Genomic DNA, 20,020 nt, shown 5'->3' with positions numbered 1-20,020 from the left:
GGGGGGGGGGGGGGGGGCGCGATTCTGCTTTGTCAATCCGTGACACAGGTTTGCAGATCTGAGGGTTGCAAATTCACTTTGATAGTGAATATCGTTACAGCCCTAGTTAAGACACCATGAAACCCTTGATAATACTATAAATGGTAGGATAAGATCTGGGAGGGGAGAGTGGAAGTCAGCACTCATTACCACCACTGACGTGCCCTTGAGCAAGTCCCTTAACCCCAACTGCTTCAGCTGATCAGACTGTTGTTGTACTGGGTGGCTGCCTGGTGTGAATGTGTAACTGTGTAAATATGATCAGTGGAGCATTGCTCTCAGTATACTCCCCCTGAATAAATAAATAAAAGTGCAAAATACTGGAAATATTGCATGATGTAATTCAGCAATGGCTGCAATTATTTTCATTGTTGATTAATTAACTAATTGATTAATTTTTGCATTTCTATATTCAGCCGGAGAAAATGTTGAAACTGCCCCACCTGGGAAATATGATTTGCTTTACTGACAGCACTAGCATTTAGGGACCACTCCATAATTTCAGGTGGATTCTTGACCAGAATACGACTGTCATTTATGAGAATGTGTACTTTTAAAGGGGCACTTCACCAATTTCATACGTCAAAGTCAGTTTATTACTGAAGGTTAGACCTTAGGGTGTGAAAACAGTTGCATGTCTTGGCTGTCTTGGAGTTTTTATTTCAAGAAATATATACATGTTTATTTATTTATTTATTTTTTAGATTTTTTTCTGGGGCATTTTAAGCCTTTATTTTAATAGGACATAGCAGACATGAAAGGGGAGAGAAAGGGGGAATGACCTACAGCAAAGGGCCGCAGGCCGGAGTCAAACCTGGGCTCGCTGCGTTGAGGAGTCATAAATGCCCTCTATATAAGGGCGCCCGCAACCGGACTATCCAGGCGCCGAATATGTTTTTGCATTTTGCCATTATGTGGGTTACATTAAGGAAGTGCCTTGAGGTGGGGTGATGTTTAACAAAGGTGCCCAACTTGAATCAAACCGAGGATGGTGCAATTAGGATATGGCATGCATATTATCCACTTGGCTAGTCAGTCTGCATGATAGAATTTAGAGTATAATGATTTGAAAATTGCCTGTTTTTGTGACATGCTGATTAAAATTAACTAGAAATTTTGCAGAGATATTTCCAAAATTTGACATTTGAGCACTATGCTAATTTTTGCAAAGAGACTGCAAAGATTAAACTGACAACATATACTTCCTCTTTGTTTCATGTTGTGGTTTTCTCTAGGTTGAGGTGAGGTGCAAATTTGCTGTTACAGATGCTTTGAAACTTGCAATACTTTGGTTTCCAGCTGCACTGGGCACCTTTTGCTGTGCAAATGTTTTGCTATTTTCTTTAGCTATTAGCTATATGTACCTATTTGTTGCACTTTTCTTAATGGTGTTTGCCTGGAACTGGTCGGCATGAGTTTGTCTCTTTCTAAAACAAAGAAGACCAAATTTATTTCAGGAAAGTTCCTCACCTACTTTAAAATTGCAGATGCAATTTGCTTCATCAACTCTGTTAAAGATCTTGCATATCCGGAACCTTACTTATTTGGTCAATAGCACTTATACAAGCATAAAGACATGTACCTTTACACTCAGGTAAACTGTGTTTGCATGTTACTCTATTACAAAATCACGTGTCTCTCAAGCTGACACATTGTCACACTGTATTTTGTCATATTCTTACATTTCCAAAACTCAAAATCAACCTAAAGCCAATTGTGAGTGAAAGACAAACTAAAGTCCTAAAATAGCCCATAAGAAGTGAGAATTACCACAAGAAACGCCCTCATTGTGCAGATGACCACACAGACAGAAATATAGAAACACACCCAACAACCCACCTTTATACAGTCTGTGGAACACACTTTACACAGTAGTGCTCCTCTCGTCCAAGCTGGTGGTCTGTGAGTAGACTGACCCATTGATTCTGTCCTGGGGTAGGCAGACTTTGATCATCTGGCACAGCCTGCAGGGAGACTTGTTTATCAATCTTAGCAGGTGCCTCCTGAACTTCTCTCCAACAAACACATACAGGATGGGGTTGAGGCAGCTGTGAGAGTAGGCAATGGCCTCAGTGACTTGTAAAGCCAATCTGATGGCTTTGCTGCTTTCACATTCTGTATAGATGTGCAATAGCTCCAGTGCTTTGAAGAAGGATGCAACGTTGTAGGGGATCCAGCAGCAGAAGAAAACAACTACTACTATAAGAACTAAACGGATCGCTTGTTTCTTGGATGACTGGCTGTGCAGCAGCCTCCGGACAATCTGTGAGTAGCAGAAACCCATGATGACAACCGGGACAAATAAACCCAAAATGTTCATTTTAAAATGGCTGAAGATGCTCCAGATGTGAGAGTTGGATGAAGTGGTGTTGCCATTCGAAGTTGCTGTGGGATATACAGGGTAGCAGAAAAACTGAGTCCCATTAACATTCACACGAGGCTGCTCTTTGAGGAATATAATTTCAGGGAAAGAAGACAAAAATCCAGCCAACCATGTAACAGCCGCTGCGATTATTCCAAAGGACCTTGTCCGTACTCTCATGGCGTAAATGGCATGTACTATAGCCAAATACCGGTCTATGCTCATTAGAGTGATGAAAAAGATCCCACAGTAAAAAACAATATTATAAATACCAAGGACCGCTTTGCACATAGCATCCCCAAACAGCCACTGGTCCCAGGCTTGGTGGGCTAGGAAGGGAAGGGAACACACCAAGAGAAGGTCAGCAATAGCCAAGTTTAGGAGGCACACGTCGGTCATGCTGCGGAGTCGCACGCCACAAGTAATGACCCAGAGGACCAAAGAGTTACCCAGAAGGCCCAGGAGGGAGAAAATGGCATAGAGTGTGGGAATAAAATTGGCCCCATAACGCTCATACACACACCTCCCGAAGTCACCCTCTGGGTATTCATAGTAACTGTAGTATTCTGGGAGGCTTACAGTGACGATATTGGTGAAGGGTGTTGGAGGAGAGCTGGTAAGAAACAGACAGAGGAACAAAATCAGCAAGGGGAAATGAATGATTAGGATGTTTCAATTATTTTAGGTAAGTTTATTGACAATCTTGCTTGACATAGCTATTGGGAGGAAGTAAGATAAGCTGGAATGTTAAATAAAAGCAATGAGAATAATGTAGTTTAGTTCTTGCAACCCAATTCAGAAATGCATGTCAGAAAATTTAGATGGTAGGGCAAAATACATATTAGAAATAAACTACTAGATTGAAACTGAGATGCTTAGCTTATTGCTTGTAAAAAGTATGATACTACACTAAAAGTACAGTGCAAGAGTGGAAGCTAGGGAGGCACAGACTGGAAAAGAAGCCACATAGAGTTCATGACAAAGTGATTTATGCATTAAAGAACAAAATAAAGTGGTATGTGTGTAAACTGTAGGTTTAATCTCACCTTGGTAAGTCTTCGGGATTCTTATCCATTCCACCAAAAGTAACAACAGCAGGGATGGTTGTAGACATGGCGAGCTTCCTGGAAAAAGAAAAAAAACATGACCTACTTTCTGAAGAGAAAAACATTAGAGCCACACAGATCAGATTTCTTAACAAATTCAAACACAGTCCACCCCTGTTATGAAACGGCTGAAATTCCATGCTTTTTTGGTCTAAACGGCATACCCAAATTAAAAGTGGTACAGCTCCCATATACTTTGACACTCTGGGGTATGCTTGACATATTTGGAAAGGTAACACTCTCAAGTTTTGTTACAAGTGTCAGGGTGATTATAGGCAGGGTGGGATATTAGCACCCACCACCAGCCACTGGCGGGTACTTTTTCAAAGTGGCGGGTGACTTTGCCTTGTATACCAGCCACAGTGGCGGGTGGAGTGGGTTTCAGCGCTAGTCCGTGACATTGGTTTAAAAAATTTGCCAACATATCCCGGTGTAAGGAGGCCCGCTGCCGAGCCAGCAGTAGCAACTGTTGAGTGCGAAGTAAAGAAAAAGAGACGGTACTTTTTCGAATAAGAGGCGAAGGGAAAACGGGGGATTGGTTAGCCTACTAAGGTTGGGCGATGTCCCCTAAATTGGCAGTTGATCAGGGATACATTTAAATGCCCTCTGCAAATAGTCAGTATAACATTACAATTTATCCGTGATCTGTATAACGACAGTACAGAGGAACGTTTGCCTTTAACAGAGCGACAGTAATTACATCATTACTGAGATTAAACTATATTCTGGGTTATATTTGCACTGAATAACACATTCCATAAACAGAAACAACTCTTGCAGCGCACATGAACAGATGCGCATTATTAGCTTATACATAAATAGCACCCTCGTAAATTAGCCTCCTGTTTCTAACGTCAATAATAGAATTGACTGATGACCATCATCAATGCATCTTTTCTAAACAGCAGTTTTGAACAGATCAAAGATGCAGTAGGATGAAAATTCCTGTAACAATTTTTATGATGCCCATATATATAAAATGTATTAAACATGGCTAAGGAGAGTAAGTTATAATCACATTATTATGCATTATAACACTAATCATGTTTTATAACAGATTAGTACAGGTATAGTAAGTATAGTACACAATGACCTTACAAATCCCTGTGAAAGACTTTATAATGTATTATAAAACAATCAATTATTGTTAAAGCATTAAGAATATTCATGAGTTCTTGAATATAATTAACTATACAGTGCTAAGCAGATTAAAATGCATTGTAAGTATTTTTACAATGCATTATAGACACGGGCGTCATAGGAAATGCTACCAAATTTCCTCTCTCAGGGACCCATACAGGACATAGAGGGAAATGTCCTGAGACTGGAAGTTATATGAAAACTTAACTGAAAGTAATTATTCTTCCGTTTCTCTTATTGACTTCCTTTTTAAAAAGCAGACTTAATATAGCTTCACTGTCTTTAAAAGCCATTAGTAGGATAAAGTCAGGTAAAGTCTAAGCCTATTGCACATTGAATTAAAATTGAAATTTATTGTGTTATAAACCTAATAGCCACAACTAATGTTATAGCTGGACTAATAATGACCCCATGTCTAGAATGAGTTATCTGTGAGTTACAGTTAAATTAGGCTCAGTTGTGATTAAATAATTTCAACACCTGTTGAGCTTTTTATATAAAATAGCTTACATAAAGCATGTTAATGTAAAAACAGACAATCTTTACCTGCCAGCGTTGATAATAGCTGATAAATAGTTGTAGTTCTTCTGGATCACAAGATGCTGATGTAGACGGCTAGATCAAATAAGTCATCAGCAATGCACACAAGCTCATTTTGCATTGTGTACGAGAAATGAAAATTGGTTTGCATACCACGAAAGATAAAGTGTAACGAGTGCAAAATGCACCTACCCCTACCCAAGTTTTAGGTGGGCTTGTGGGCTAGCATGTGAGATGTATGGTTTTTACTTCTTGCAAATGACTTCCAAGCGTTCATTTTAGAGACCACAGCGTCTGCGGATTATATACAGACAACCACAAGTCCACATATGCAAGATTCAAAAGATGCAATGTGACTCGGACCAGACCTGAAAGCACACACAGATGGAGGCTTGCAGAGTTCTTGTGTGCATGGTTATGCTTTTGTGCATTGCAGAAGTGACAGCCCTCACTGCAGTCAGTTCAGTTGTATCAAAACAGCACAGTGTTTAGAAAGCAAATTACTTTCTCTTTGGAGGAAAACATTGTAATATCTAAAGTGCAAGTTGAGATGTGACTATCACCTTTTCCAGATCTTAACACGTTTATGCATTATTTTGATTGTCAGTAGTGAAATTGCAGGGCCCGGTGACCATGCACTGGCTTGTTAGTCAAATATATTTTTGTTATTACACAGGGATTCTGCTCTGCACACTTCTTGTCAAATACTTACAAACTGCCAAGAATGACTGTGTAAAAAATATTTATGGTGTGTATGCTCGCCAGACAGTATAAACTTACAGATCAATGGCCTGAAACTGTTTTTCTCACTTACTATAAAAAGAAAACGGCAATCAAGTGTACTTTCTTTATTTGATAAAAACCATATATATTTTGACAAGTTTTAAATATACTTTGAACTACATGATATGAAGAATGTGTTAATAAGATTCCATAGACTTTAAAGCATTCCCTTGTTCAAACTGGAAATAGTAGTCCATAGTATCATTCTAAAGCTTTTAGAAAACACACACACACGCACACGCACACGCACACACACACATACACAACAAACATTGCCGTCTGTGTAGCAAGATGTGTTAATCATTCTTAATAATCAGATTTTACAGGTGTGTTGGAAGTGTCTGTGGTGTCTCTGTGGCTGAAAGTCCCTCTGCTCTGGTGGAAGTACCTAGTCAGCACATAGCCCAGGTTCTTCCTAAACTTTTCACCTGCGAATGCATAGATGAGTGGATTTACACAGCAGTGAGACAGTGCAATCATCTCTGCAAAGCCTATGGCAGAGTTGATATAGTTTGAAGCCTGGCAGGTGTCTAGGGTGTCCAGGAACAGCTGCATTGTCTGAAGGAAAACTGTGACATTGTAGGGGACCCAGCACACAACAAACACACACACTATTATGAATATCAGCTTTACAGCTCTGTTCTTTTTGGAGTTCCTGGACCTGGACAGCACAAAAAGGATTTTCACATAGCAGAAAATCATGATAGGGAGACCCACAAAAAGGCCCACAGTGTTCTCGTTGAAGTTTCGCAGCATCTTCCAAAACCGCTGCTTGTCCTCTGGATAATGTGGATGGCACTGGTAGCAGTCATCTTCATCTATCTCCAAGGAGGCAAAGATCACCCCAGGGATAGCCATGATGACCGATAGAACCCAGATAGTGATGCTGGCTATGATTCCATAGCGAAGTGTCCTGGCTCGCATGGCTGCAACGGCGTGGACAATGGCCAGGTAGCGGTCCACACTCATTAGGGTCACAAACAACATCCCACTGTAGAAACCCAACTGTTCAGATGAGCAGAGGGGGAAGCAAAGTCAGAATCAGGCTTTTTCTGGCCTCAATGAGGTTTGGCTGACATTACCTGACATTATGATATTATGATTTCAGATTGTTGCGGCCAAAAATGCATGATGTTGCGGGAGCTTTTGTAGAAAAAGTCGCAATGTCTTTTGTTCGTTTGTTGCAATGATGTTGCTGGAGTTGCAAAAAAAGTTTTCTTTTTACTTTTTTGAATAGAATAAAATAACTCTAGGCTGAGTATTCCTAGTAACCTTACAAAAAATGCTAAGGATGCTGCAAATGTTGGTATAATATAAAAATGGCTGCTGGATTTAAGACGAATAATAATTCTTTATTAAAGGAATCAAATTTGAACATGTCTGTCAGTGGCTTGTTGATTTTATCCTTGTTAACTATCCTGGCCTGGGACACACATACGGTTTAATAAAATACTTATTAGACTTTAACTAATTATTGCACTTAGAAAATTGAGTGTAGCTGTCCTTAATTTAGGACAACCTGTACGTCTCATTTTGTTTTTTCCTTTATCCACCGTGTGTGTTTGTGTGTCTGTGCATGTCAGTTGCGGGGGGGACTGAGTGGCCCCGCCCGCTGCAGTGAGCCGACAGGATTGAAACAGCAGCCGCTTCAGTGACATCAGAGTTAAACATTGCTACAGTGTACATTGATGTTAAAATGTACACATGTTGGCAGGACAGTCTGACATGGTTTGCACGGTCTTTTGCTGTTTGTTCTAATGGTAAATGTGAGATGTTCAAGTCACACACGTCTCATTAAACAAGGAAATTAATTTGGCCACGTACGTGTGTCATTAACTCCTGTTCTCACTCCCGCTTGGTCATTGGCTCTCAGAGTCACATACTGATAAAAAGTCGGGCACGGGGGACTACTGGGATTGGTTGAAGTCGTGGGAAACTCCACTATTAGGTTAAATTTCCAAAAAGGTTGTGGTCAAAATTTTGAGTCACACCAAAGTTACTGTGATTGGTTGAATTTGTGTGATCGCAACAATGCAAAATCCAGGAGGGACTTCATTACACAGCATTTTTCACACACACAGACACAGGCACAGACACACACACACACACACACACACACACACAAAACAACACATCTGACCCAAATTTCTCATGCTTAAGAAAACAAAAACAAAGTCAGCCTTATATTATAAACACAAATTATAAAGAAAAGACAAAACGCCCCACCTGATAGACTCCTGTCATAAGTTTGCATGATACAAGATTCTGGGAATTGTAGGCCCAGAGGGGCAGTGATACAGCCAGTATGAGGTCCGACAGGGCCAGGTTGAGGAGGCATATGTCCGCCATAGACTTCAGCTTTATGTACCGGAGGAGAACCCAGAGAACGGTGGTGTTGCCTGTCAAATCAATTCAAATGATTAGTCTTACTTATTATTTCTGATAACAATATCACACAGTATCACATATCTTACTTTTGCTTGTATCAGTTTCAGCTAAATGCATTGAATGCAAATGTGCAATGAGTCATTCCTTTTTAAACATACCTAACATACTTAGACCAAACAGCACGTAGTAAAGTACGGACAAGACCGTGGATCCATTGGAAAGCCCTGAACAAGGATCCTGATCGCAGGTGTCATTATAATCCAAGTTGTAGTACATGTCGTTCACGGATACGTTCATTCTGCTGGTGTAAGGAGAAACAGAACATACAGGCTTTAACTTAAGGATAAAATATCTAGACTCACCCAATAAAGGCAAACACCTTTTGTGGTCCTTTGTGTAAAGCGAGAACAGATATAAAAATCTGTGTGTCTAGATGGCATCATACTGTCAACAAAACAATTCAATTCTTACTCAAATAAACATCAATAAATTCAAAATCAATGCATAAAATAAATCATAGAATAGACATACATGTTACAATAAGAATAATCATACTCAGAAATTTCTATTGGGCTACAATTTGACCTTTTTAAGTGTGTGTTTGTGTGTGTGTGTGTGTGTGTGTGTGTGTGTGTGTGTGTGTGTGTCTGTGTGTGTACGTGTCTGTGTGCGTGTGTGTGGTGTGTGTGTGTGTCAGAGAAAGTGGGTTATTCCAGTTTATCTACCAACCTAAATGAAAAATTACTCATGTTAGTATTAAACCAAGGCAATCACAAGTCTACACTAGCTCTAGTCTGGTGGCCATTAGTCCCCCTAAAATGACACTTTCTGTCATTTCATGTAAGGCATTGAGTTGATCTGTCCTTCCAATGTAACAAGCCCAAGCTGTTGTTCAAACCTAACACAACTGATGTATTCAGGGATATGTGTAATTTCCTGCAACTAGGGTGGGAAATAAAAAAATTTGCCCACCACCACACCATGCCCGATTTTACCAGCCACTTATATTTTTTACCAGATACTTTTTCCAGAATTCAAATGATAAAAAGTGAACTAGCATATTTTAAATTGCTTTAGCACATTATTCTGTACTATTAATTCATTTTTTATTAATATAAGCAAATCACAACTGATGTGGAAAAAAATGTGCCTTTATTGCCACACTCTGCTCCTGGGGTCTCATCTTTGCCAGCTGTATGGCAGTGCACTTGATATGAGACCTGGATGACTTGTGGTCTTTTATTGCCTCTAATTTAAGGTTAGTTGTTCCTCTAAAAAACAAACTGTTTGCATTTTCTGAAGACGAGTAGGTCGACAGTAAGTACAGTGCATGGACTGGTTGTCTCTAAGGTAGGCTATAGGGTTGTGCCAATGGACGATATCATATCATCGTCCATCGTGATGGTTGACAATCGTGATGCCACGTCCCCCCACCCTGTCAGACACACGCTAACCCTAAATTGACAACTGGGTCGATCTATTTATAGGGATACAGTCTCTCTCTCTCTCTCTCTCTCTCTCTCTCTTTCTCTCTCTCTCTCTCTCTCTCTAGGTCAAGTCTTAATGTGCTGCCCCTACCAGCAGCATGTAATACTATCTATTTACAGAGGGAATTTGGATGTATGCCTGATCAATTGCCAATTTAGGGGACATCGCCCAACCCTAGTAGGCTAACCATTCCCTTGTATTCAAAAAAGTACCTTCTCTTCATCTTCACTTCGCCTTCAACAGTTTCCACTGCTGGCACGCCAGCGGGCCTCGTAACACCGGGGATATGTTGCCACATTTTTTAAATCAATGTCACGGACTAGCGCTGAAAACCACTCCAACCGCCACTGTGGCTGGTATACAAAGCAAAGTTCCACCCTGGCTGAAATAACTGAATTTCCCGCTGGGGCTCAATAAAGTTGTATATTATCTTAATTGTAATTTAGTGTTTCTCCCAGATCTTTAATCCATCAACAAATTAAATGTAAAAACAACACAAAACAAGAAAATCACCCAACAGTCTTATACTTCCTTTTAACAGTTAATTCAGTTTTTCTCACCAAAAACACCTAATTCTGTTGTTCACTGTCCTTAGTGCTCTCTCCACTTAGAAGATTGTCTACAAAACATCATAGATAACTAACAAAGGGTTTGGCAGAAAAATGCCTCATTTCATTTATATTTGTACTATAATTTACAGAGACTTAACCATTTCTACCAAGTGCCAGCATTTGGTGCGACGGCTTGAGAAACAACTTCCTTATGGGCATCTAGAGTAGGTATTCATCATATTCATCAATGTGAAGAGAAAACCTTGATGTTTTTGAGGCAATTTGCTGATCTTACCAGATTTCTCACTTATGATTGACTTTAATGTCTTCTTATTCCAATTTGAAGCCAAACTGGCTAAATCTTTCAAATATAAAAAATAAATGTAGAACTACTTACAATTTCAATCTATTGACTCCTGATTCTATTTTCTTCTATACATGTGCTCCTTTACTAGAAATGGTAGATAGATTCATTCCCCCCACCCCCCGTTCATCATGATGACTAAATTTTGTACAGCTAAAAGCTTCAAAGTCATAAAAGAAAAAAATGCACTTGTGAATGTTAAGGAATTCAGAGATGTTACTGGACTTTCTTGCCCTTTAAGTCCAACCTTTCACATAATCATCATTTAGTGACTCATGTCTGAAAGGCTTCTGAAAACAAAGTTCAACTGCAAAGTTGAACTTTAAGAACAAATATTGAAATCTGAAAGAAAACCATAGCAATAACAAGAATGTTTGTGTTTGCTTTAGCTTGTATTAACTTCCCATTTTTGATTTCCTCCCTCTGGAGCAGTAATGTCAGAGAAACTGTAGAAGCAACATTATCAACAACCATCACCAGTCTAAATGTAGCATTATCATGCATCTGTCTATGAATATTACAAACTTCCTCCTACTCCGACCATAATCAAATTCATGTCATCTCTTTTAAACCACATCTTAAGCCTATTTCTCTCACTGTAAACTTTGGCACGCACTTTGATACCCATGCCGACCCTCACTTCCTGTTGCTGACGTTTGTACACACACACACACACACACTCACACACACATGTGTATACATAATCCTCAACTCTACACAGTGTTTATAAGTTTGACAGAGATGAAGGTCTAGTTATTATCAGCTAAACATTTCAATGTGCTTACCGTAATGTCTTCCCAAATCACTACTCTTGAATTTGTGTGCTGTTTTGCTGTGCATCAAGCTTACATGTCATCCTGTCAACTTGCAATGCTCGCTTTTTGTAACAAATCCAGCTCCAGAGCTCGTTTCTGGTAAGGTGAACTATTGGTTTTGTTGTTTCCTCCGCATTTCCTCCGCACCTCGTGTTAAAACTGCTCAGAGATGTTAGTGTGGTTTCTGAGAAATGTATGTTAATATGTGGCAAGAAAGGTGTAGGTGTGATGAGGAGCTTTTCTCAGTTTTTTCTTTTTAGGAGATTTTTAAATTTCAATTTAAGGAGTGTGTACTTTTAATGTAAAACATTTTTTGATTGTCAAACGACAGGAGGCACAGCTGGAGCCACATGTGCAAAAAACTCTAACCACAACCTGCAAAACACTGTGGATTTACAGCACTTTGTTCAAATGCAAACACAATGCTGTCAAAACCTTAACCACACATTTAGAATGGAATGGATTTCTGCCTGGTCCATTTCAAACACTGTTACATGTCATTACATGTCATTTAGCTGACACTTTTATCCAAAGCGACTTACAACTGCTTTATACAGTTGTGTTCAGATGAATAGCAATGTGTTTAAAAAAGTGAATAATGCTCAAAATTCTTAGAATACAAGTTTGTGTTATAACTTTACAGAAAGTGAAGAAAAAAGAAAAAAAGGATTACTACGCTGTTAGAAAAAAATAAGCAGCACTTGCATTTATCTTTACAAACTCAAAAATTTACTGTATGAACTGAAAAATGTCTCAAGGGTTTGCTTTACCTTGAATCACTGCACTAATATTTAGTCGCATAGCCATTATTTCTGAGAACTGCTTCACATCTGTGTTGCATGGAGTCAACCAACAATTCTTCTGCATTACTGGGTTTTGCTTTACTGTCTTTATAAGTCTTCTTTGATTTTCCTGGAGTTGATCATTGGTTGAGCCTTTGCTATTATGGCTTTTGCTATTATGGCTTTTGCTATTATGGATTTGTTGATCCATTTGAACGGTAGTTGACCATGTTTTCCCACGTTGATCAGGCTTTGGAAGCCATTTCGAGGCATTTGAAATTATTTTTCCTGAGCAGCCTTTAATATTCTGCACTTGTTTATATGTTTTCCCCTCTCCATAAACTTTTTGATGAAAGTCCGCTGTTCCTCAGAGCATTATTTCAGTGTGAAATGCACTATAACCAGCATGCATATTTGCTTCCTTCCTTCCTTAATTAAATATGGGCCATAACTGTCACCTGTTTCTTCACAGAATCAATTCTTCACAGAATCAATCAACTGCTATTATTGTGAACATGCCCCTTTCAATTAAAGATTTGATTACAAAGAATGAGCAGCATGCATGTCATGACTGTTGGATCTGTCCACACCATGTGTCATATCCACAGCACCACCACCTGTGTTTGTGTCTGTTAGGAAAGCTCAGAAAGACAGTTTTTGAAGGAGACAAGTTTTCATCAACATCACATTGGATGTCCTCTCTTGCCATGCACCTTGGGAAACCCCTTCTGAAATGCCTTACCCATCCCTGGCAGTCCTTTTGGACTCCAGAACTCGTAGCTATCAATACCGACATTTGGTCATGTGGGTGGTGATCAAACACTTTCCACCTCCAAGCAGAGAAAACCAAAACTATTGGGTTGAGGCAGGGGGAATGGGGAGACCGTCACCACACCGTATATATCTGTGTTGTGCTTCAAACCACTCTGTGACAGCTGCAGAGTGGTGAAAAGCCACATTATTGCAGACTCACAAAAACCTAGGGGTTTCTTACTTGTTGCCCCTGTTCTGCTGGCACTACCCCCCCCCCACACACACACACACACACACACACACAGGATTTTCATTCCTTCTTGTTTACGTAAAAACTTGTATGTCATGAAAACATTTCTAATTTCAGTATTGGTGTTTTTACTCTGTGTGTGTTCCGAGTGGCCGTGTGGGTTGTTCATACCGTTTTGCGGCACTGAGCCGGAGTTTGGAAATGCGTTGAGAGTTGTTTTGCTTGACTTTGATCTCAAATGAGCACAATATAGCATTATCATTGTTTGGTACTCTTGGATATGAGAAGAGATTTAAAACTTTAATAAACTTCACTGGCAAACTAAATCACAACAGCAACCAATCACAACATGAACATAAAAGCTTAAAGGGCATTAACTGTAAAGCTGACATGTGAATATATGTACTGTATTTTGTGCAAATAACATCTTAAATGGCAGTAAAATAACCAAGACAAAAGAACATAAGTACGTATCAGAACGTATTATTGTAACCATTAACACTAAATGCCAGCTTAATATTGTATCAAGAAAATCTAAAAATAATTCTAGTTGTGTATGATGAGCCAAACTTTGTTCCACATCAACAGATTTCAATCCATGATAGATGATGACGTTTGAATGTGCAAAAAGGTGCTACCTAGCCCTAACCCTACATATCTATGTTAGTTTCACTTTGTGGTTTTGATTCATCATCGAACATTTGAATGAAAAACTTTTTCCAAATGGAATGTGAAAACAGAATAAATTCCATGTTGTAAAATAATACTTTGTTTCTCTTAGTTAGTATACCCTATATCATATCAAAAGCTATAGCTTTCCCATACCGTATAAATATTTTTCTTTATCTTGCAGGCTCATCAACTAATGTGAGAACGTTTTAAACACATCTGGCATAGATACACAAACGTTGTGGTTACAGGCTGTTACAAACAAGAGACTTGTGATTTCCGTCAACATTCAGCAGGAACAGCAGTGACACTGCATAGCATTTGTAAAATACCTGAGATCATATAGAAGATAACGAGGCTCCTCCGACCACACCTAATTACATCTGACATCTTATGTTCCAAACCAAATACTCCAGTGCAGTTTCAAATAGCAGGTCAAATCAAAAAGGACTAAAGATAATATGTACAGGGACAAGCACTTTGAGACAATGCTGATGAAAAACACTGTCATATGTATAAACTGGAAGTGGCCAAACAAATCACTCAACATGTACAAGGATAACATGCACGGCAATGGTAGCAGTAATAACAAGACTTCCCAGATCAAACAGGTCAACTCTGCAGGTGATGTCCATAAAGCATGATATGTACAACATAATCTGCATATCAACATAATCACAAGTCTCTCAAACAAATCACTCAACATGTACAAGGATAACATGCACGGCAATGGTAGCAGTAATAACAAGACTTCCCAGATCAAACAGGTCAACTCTGCAGGTAATGTCCATAAAGCATGATATGTACAACATTATCTGCCCTCCACGTCCTACATGATGAGATTAGAGGTGACAGAGGACCTGGACATGTTTGAGCTTTTCCTGTATGAGCTATCAGACAGATCTCTGGTGGAGGGAAGGAGAATCCCAGGCACCCATTTCCTCAACAGCTGCAAGGCTCGTTTCATGAACTTTTGTCCCACAAAGGCGTATATGATGGGGTTCAGGCAGCAGTGAGTGTAAGCAAAGGTCTCAGTCACTGTTAGTGACAGCCTTAAATTTGATTCCATCTCACAACTGATCGGCAATACATCTTTAGATTTCAGAAACTCCAAGAAAATGGAAATGTTATAAGGGGCCCAGAACATGAAAAAGACAATCACTATAGAGACAATCAGCTTGATGACGCGGTGCTTCTTTGCACTCCTCATGTTCACCAGTATGGGGATGATCCTGGAGTAGCAAACTATCATCACCAGCAAGGGAATCACAAGACCCAATATATTAATCGTCAAGGTGTGATAACTGCTCCAGGCTTCGTTTGGGGTATATCTACAAGCCTGCTCTTGAGAATCATTCGTCACTTTTGTGAAGATAATAACCGGTAGAGAGACACACAAGCTCAGCACCCAGACGGACACCGTCATAGCGATGCCTAAACTCACAGTGCGATAGCGGACCACCTTATTAGTGTGCATGATGACCACGTAGCGGTCCAGCGTCATGACAACCATGAAGAAGATGCTGCTGAAGAACCCAGTGTTATGGGAGCCAGAAGTGAAACGGCACATAAAGTCTCCAAAAGTCCATTGTCCGACCACAGAGTAGTGGGAGTAGAAAGGCAGCGTGAAGACAAAGAGGAGGTCGGAGAGAGCCAGGTTGAAGAGGCAGATGTCTGTCAAGTTGGTCTGGTTGCGATGCTTCACCAGGACACACACCACTAGGCCATTGCCTTGAGAGATGGAGGAAATTACATGTTATTATCATAATAATAATAATAACGGTATTACTGAGCATCTTATGTAAAGTAATGGTCTCCTTTAACCTACAGACGCTCTCTCTCTCATTCACACACACACACACACACACACACATACATACCTAGGAAGCCGTGGATGAAAACCAAGCTATAGAGAGTTGGCAGAAACACCTTGACAAAATCCTTCAAATCGGCGTTACTGCAAGGACCAAAGTTTTCTGTAGAGTTGTCATAATAATATGCATAATCTACAGTTGTGCTTCCAATTTCTCCTTTATCTGTGGACAGAACATTATAATTTCAACATTTACAGCATCTAACCTTATTTTAGAAATAATTCTTGCATATTAGGAAATATTATAGCCTACTGTACATATAAAGGACTAGGTTGCATGTAAACACATCTCGTTAGTGGAGGTATTTTTAGTGAATGGTCATTTAAGTGAATAAACCATCAAAGTCAATTGATAATGGAGGTTATTATGCCCCCTGCTGATCATCATGACTCAAGGAAATATGTATCAGGATGATGCATTAATCTATAAGGGGCGTACAAAATAGTATAAACATTGTATGAAAAAGAACTTAAATTCATATCACAAAACACTGGTGTCCAGTTGCTCATATGAGGTTGCACCATCATCATAGTTGTAATTCCCATTAACAATTATTATTATACTGTATATAGATATACATTTTTAAGTTTTTAAATGGTAATCAAGTTACTTAAGATTTAAATACTTTGAACTGTTAAGTCTACTATTCCCAATAAGTTTGTTTGACGAATACAAAAAGTATAAAGAACACTTTGATCATTTCCCAATATTTTATATTTCTTAGTTTTTCCAAGCAATTTTGACATAATAAAATAAAAAATAAAGTCAGGACTGTTTACTTAAAATCCAAATGGTAACCTAAGGAAATGATGAGATTGCATTACGGCGTTCATATTTAAAACTGACAGAAATGTATTAAGCATTACAAATGATCATGCACACATTTTTTTTCAATAAGTCAATAATACATTGACTACGCATTATGCAAAGAATGTACAGTTGTTAAATTGCATTCACCTGTCATGGTGAGATGAATCTTAGAGATGCCTTTTCCCAACAGGTAGTCTTTGGCTGCCCTTCAAGGCTCTTTAATTCTCTCTCTGGATCTTAATGGATACAGTGTACTCAAATGAACAGTGATGAACTAACTGTCTTAAAGCCAAAGGTCTCTTATTAATAACAGCACAGAAACAGAAGTGCAGCTGTTGTTTCCTGTAAGTCCCTAAGTGTGAAAAGATCCTTATCAGCGGCCCACAGTTCACAGTATCTTCAGACAGCCAACACACCACACTGGCAACTCAAAAAAACAAAACAAAGCACAGACTCATGTAACCCGAGCATGTCAGACTTTCACCTACATCAAATTCATCAAATTAATTTTTATAAGGGTTCTAATCTAATTTTTACCACATAAAATAGTAGTCTAAAAAAGTCAAAAGTTTGAGTTAAATATGCCTATTTGAAGAAATGTAGCCTGCACATGAATGAATGGGTTTACCAACTAATTATAGTCAGAAGTAAGACCCTTTTTGTACCACTTAGACATATTTACTGCAATCAAAGCAATAATAATAATTAAGATTTAGTCATAGTTTATAATGCTATAACAAAAGAATCTGACCATTAATCAGGGATTGATCGCATGTTCCAGTCAATTTAAGTGACAGGGCTACACTTGCTTGATTTTGTGTTACAGTGTCCTGTTTTAGGCTACGTATTTAATTTTCCTTTTGTTTTCTCTTCTTCTTTGTATTCTTCTTTTTGTTATAATTATCATTGTAGTAATGCATGTTCTGCGATAGCTATCCAACATCCATCCCCAATGTAGAGCACTATAACAGATTGCAGTAATGTCGTGGAGTGGTCTATGAGTGACCTCTTGTGGTGGAGAATCATGTTGTGTTCCCTTTAACTGTCTATTGTTGTGTTGCATCGGCAAGAAAGCACCAAGCATGCCTGGAGAAACCTTCCTTGAGAATGATTTTAATTCTCATCGTTGGATTATAATAATACTAATAATAATTAACAAGTAATTGACAACAACAAAGTCTCCTAACTTAGGCGTATTTAACTTTTTTTTTCTTTTTAGCTCTGAAGCTAAATATAATGGACTTTTTGTTTGTGCATCTCTGTTATTTAGAGCAGAATAAGGTGAATATTCATGCCGTCGCTTCCCAGCTGGCGCTTGATTGACGTGAGATATGCTGACGAAGGCGGGCTAGAGAGAGCTGCATCAAGGTAGACAAACGCAACTGCAATGGACCGGAAATCATTTAGCATTTACTTCTAAATAAAAAATTGGACGTTCTCAGGGGGCGTGGCCCTTGTTGGCAACTGCACCCTGTGCACCTGTCAACCCTTCAGTGTAGTAAATGTGCTCTTAATAATTTTACATCCTGCATGTGTACGGTATACAGGCTTGGCTTATATATAAATAGATATATAAAATAAGGGGGTTGGAGGACTGATGAGGGGGATTTTGTTGCATTTGTTTGATTTCACTTACGATCTCTTATTATGAAACTCCATACCGGATGTTTAATTTACTAATTCAGTTGTCTTGACAATGCTTGAGGGCAAATCAGCCGGGGAGACTACGAAAATTATATCAAGTGGATTTGACAAGTAGCTAACTCAGTCCATGATAATAAGGCAGTGCGATATTTTTGACTAAAGTAAGTTGGACTTAAAATACTGAACATTTATCCATTTTGTGTCGTAGTTAGCATTGACTTTGCGGTATATCTGTGCTTCAAGTAACCCTGGACTCATCACTGCGCACTGTCACTTGCTGGACCTTTAATAGAAAATACAAAGTTGTTGTTTTCTTACAAAATACAAACTGTTTTAATGGTTAAGATGTGTTACGAAACCCCACGGCAGCAAATTAACTTAAATGTAATCTGCTAACTCGCAGGTGATAGCTCAATGGATATCCACCGAGTTTAAGAGCAACGGGTTTTGGAAGTCCAGCTCGAGTGGCGCTATCATCTCAAGTTGGATATTCTAATCACTGCAATGACTGAGTCCTCAAAACCGCCTGCAGGGTAAGTCCTTTGAAAATAAGTTGCCTAAACAAATGACTTCGACGTTTAAATTCTTCACCAGACGGTTTACGTAATTTACCGAACTTTCTAGATATTTAATCTAATTTAATTTCGGAACGAAAACCTAACGGTCTTGACCAAATGGTAAACAGTGCATTAGCTAGCTAGTCCTTTGCATTAATCACGCAGTTCATCGCGTCAGTCTATTCTGGGGTTCTCGTGATATGTGTTGTTTTACAAAATAATTTTTTCTAAGATACGTACACTTATAGCCTACGCTTATTTGTGAGTTACTGTAACTGTTTTTTGTTTCAGTGCTCAATAAAGCAATTTACAGTGGAATTATTTGGGCTACACTTAGTTGACCAACACATTTGTAACTGGTCAGTACAGAGAGAGTGTTCTAGCAGCCAGACCAGCCTGGTCTGTTTACCTACTGTCTCTCTTCCACCCACAGACAAAAAGTATGAACAGCTTTGGAGCAAACCATACAGTAGTGGTTGCTAGAGGAGAGAAACTGGCATGGCTTGTTGCTGGTGGAACAACAACAGCAACTGCAGGTGCTGTTTAGTTGTGCTTTTAATTGTGTTTTGTTGGGTGTGGCTGGAGCTTGTGTCTCTGGTCCTTTCATCACATTACAACATCAGCTGTGAGGACAATATGGTCCAGCAGTGATGTTTTGAATACCTACATATGCTAGTGTTGAGAACAATGTCTAGTAGCCTACACTCATTGCAGTTTTATGTCTAAGGTAAACCGCTCCCGGCCTTTCCGATTGCATTACATCTATGCATTGTGATGCATAGATGTAAGGTTGTTTTTGTTTTTTAAAATCTTAAACTTGAACTAAAATCGCAGCTCCAGAACTTGATTCACAGGGCTAAAAAAATAATAGGCCACTTCTTCTAGATCTTCGAGGAGGCGGTGAGGAGACAGGGTTTTAAAATCACCCACAACACAAATCACATCTTGAATAGTGAGTATGAGCTGATGCTGTCAGGCAGTAGGTGCAGGTGACCAAACTGCAAGCTGACCAGATATAGATTGTCGAGTGGGCAGTTTTCAATCAAATTGCTGAATAATATGAGATAAGGTGTGTGTGTATTGGTGGGGGGGGGGGGGGGGGGGG

At 39.2% G+C, this 20,020-nt stretch overlaps 4 protein-coding genes across 11 annotated transcripts in view; 1 reads left to right on the top strand and 3 right to left on the bottom strand.

The window, feature by feature from the left end:
- Positions 1-41: 41 nt before the first annotated feature.
- On the bottom strand, positions 42-5,407 carry cabz01093075.1 (C-C chemokine receptor type 3). Of its 2 annotated transcripts, XR_004656842.1 has the most exons (4): positions 5,194-5,407; positions 3,448-3,525; positions 1,769-3,014; positions 42-1,716 (listed from the first exon to the last, which is right to left on the bottom strand). XR_004656842.1 is itself a non-coding variant. In XM_034873180.1 (3 exons), the coding sequence occupies exons 2-3, from the start codon at positions 3,513-3,515 to the stop codon at positions 1,904-1,906; spliced, it is 1,179 nt and encodes a 392-aa protein (XP_034729071.1). In that variant the 5' UTR covers positions 3,516-3,525; positions 5,194-5,407; the 3' UTR covers positions 1,727-1,903. The 2 variants fall into 2 exon arrangements, 1 of the variants encoding a protein (XP_034729071.1); XM_034873180.1 differs by lacking the exon at positions 42-1,716 and having other exon boundaries at positions 1,727-3,014.
- A 626-nt stretch (positions 5,408-6,033) lies between these two features.
- Positions 6,034-10,144, bottom strand: si:cabz01093077.1 (C-C chemokine receptor type 5). Its single transcript, XM_034873498.1, has 4 exons — positions 10,059-10,144; positions 8,517-8,659; positions 8,197-8,369; positions 6,034-6,975 (listed from the first exon to the last, which is right to left on the bottom strand). The coding sequence occupies exons 1-4, from the start codon at positions 10,142-10,144 to the stop codon at positions 6,277-6,279; spliced, it is 1,101 nt and encodes a 366-aa protein (XP_034729389.1). The 3' UTR covers positions 6,034-6,276.
- Positions 10,145-13,619: 3,475 nt separating this feature from the next.
- Positions 13,620-17,120, bottom strand: LOC117945601 (C-C chemokine receptor type 1-like). Its single transcript, XM_034873181.1, has 4 exons — positions 16,862-17,120; positions 15,911-16,066; positions 14,846-15,761; positions 13,620-14,689 (listed from the first exon to the last, which is right to left on the bottom strand). Exons 1-3 carry the CDS (start codon positions 16,866-16,868, stop codon positions 14,860-14,862), a joined length of 1,065 nt encoding a protein of 354 aa, XP_034729072.1. The 5' UTR covers positions 16,869-17,120; the 3' UTR covers positions 13,620-14,689; positions 14,846-14,859.
- A 1,179-nt stretch (positions 17,121-18,299) lies between these two features.
- The window catches only part of cobl (cordon-bleu WH2 repeat protein), a 60,223-nt gene continuing 58,502 nt past the window's right edge, over positions 18,300-20,020 (top strand). For 6 of the 7 annotated variants that reach the window (XM_034874899.1, XM_034874897.1, XM_034874898.1 and 3 more), the window contains exons 1-2: positions 18,300-18,519; positions 18,762-18,891. In XM_034874899.1, coding sequence (XP_034730790.1) covers positions 18,863-18,891 — 29 coding nt within the window. In that variant the 5' untranslated portion in view covers positions 18,300-18,519; positions 18,762-18,862. The remainder of the gene's footprint in view (positions 18,520-18,761; positions 18,892-20,020) is intronic. The other variant, XM_034874896.1, reaches the window with a different exon arrangement.

The sequence above is a fragment of the Etheostoma cragini genome, chromosome 6 (assembly GCF_013103735.1).
Source record: "Etheostoma cragini isolate CJK2018 chromosome 6, CSU_Ecrag_1.0, whole genome shotgun sequence".
Classification (NCBI taxonomy): domain Eukaryota; kingdom Metazoa; phylum Chordata; class Actinopteri; order Perciformes; family Percidae; genus Etheostoma; species Etheostoma cragini.
The sequence above is the reverse complement of the archived record's forward strand: the minus strand, read 5'-3'. Positions and strand labels throughout refer to the sequence as shown.

Excerpts from the sequence above, each read along its gene's own strand:
- cabz01093075.1 (XM_034873180.1), bottom strand. The coding sequence starts at position 3,515 with ATGTCTACAACCATCCCTGCTGTTGTTACTTTTGGTGGAATGGATAAG. Across the intron at positions 3,015-3,447 it reads AATCCCGAAGACTTACCAAG|CTCTCCTCCAACACCCTTCA; the intron begins GTGAGATTAAAC and ends GTTTCTTACCAG.
- si:cabz01093077.1 (XM_034873498.1), bottom strand. The coding sequence starts at position 10,144 with ATGTGGCAACATATCCCCGGTGTTACGAGGCCCGCTGGCGTGCCAGCA. Across the intron at positions 8,660-10,058 it reads GAAGTGAAGATGAAGAGAAG|CAGAATGAACGTATCCGTGA; the intron begins GTACTTTTTTGA and ends TCCTTACACCAG. Across the intron at positions 6,976-8,196 it reads TTATGACAGGAGTCTATCAG|TTGGGTTTCTACAGTGGGAT; the intron begins GTGGGGCGTTTT and ends TCATCTGAACAG.
- LOC117945601 (XM_034873181.1), bottom strand. Across the intron at positions 15,762-15,910 it reads TTTCATCCACGGCTTCCTAG|GCAATGGCCTAGTGGTGTGT; the intron begins GTATGTATGTGT and ends CCATCTCTCAAG.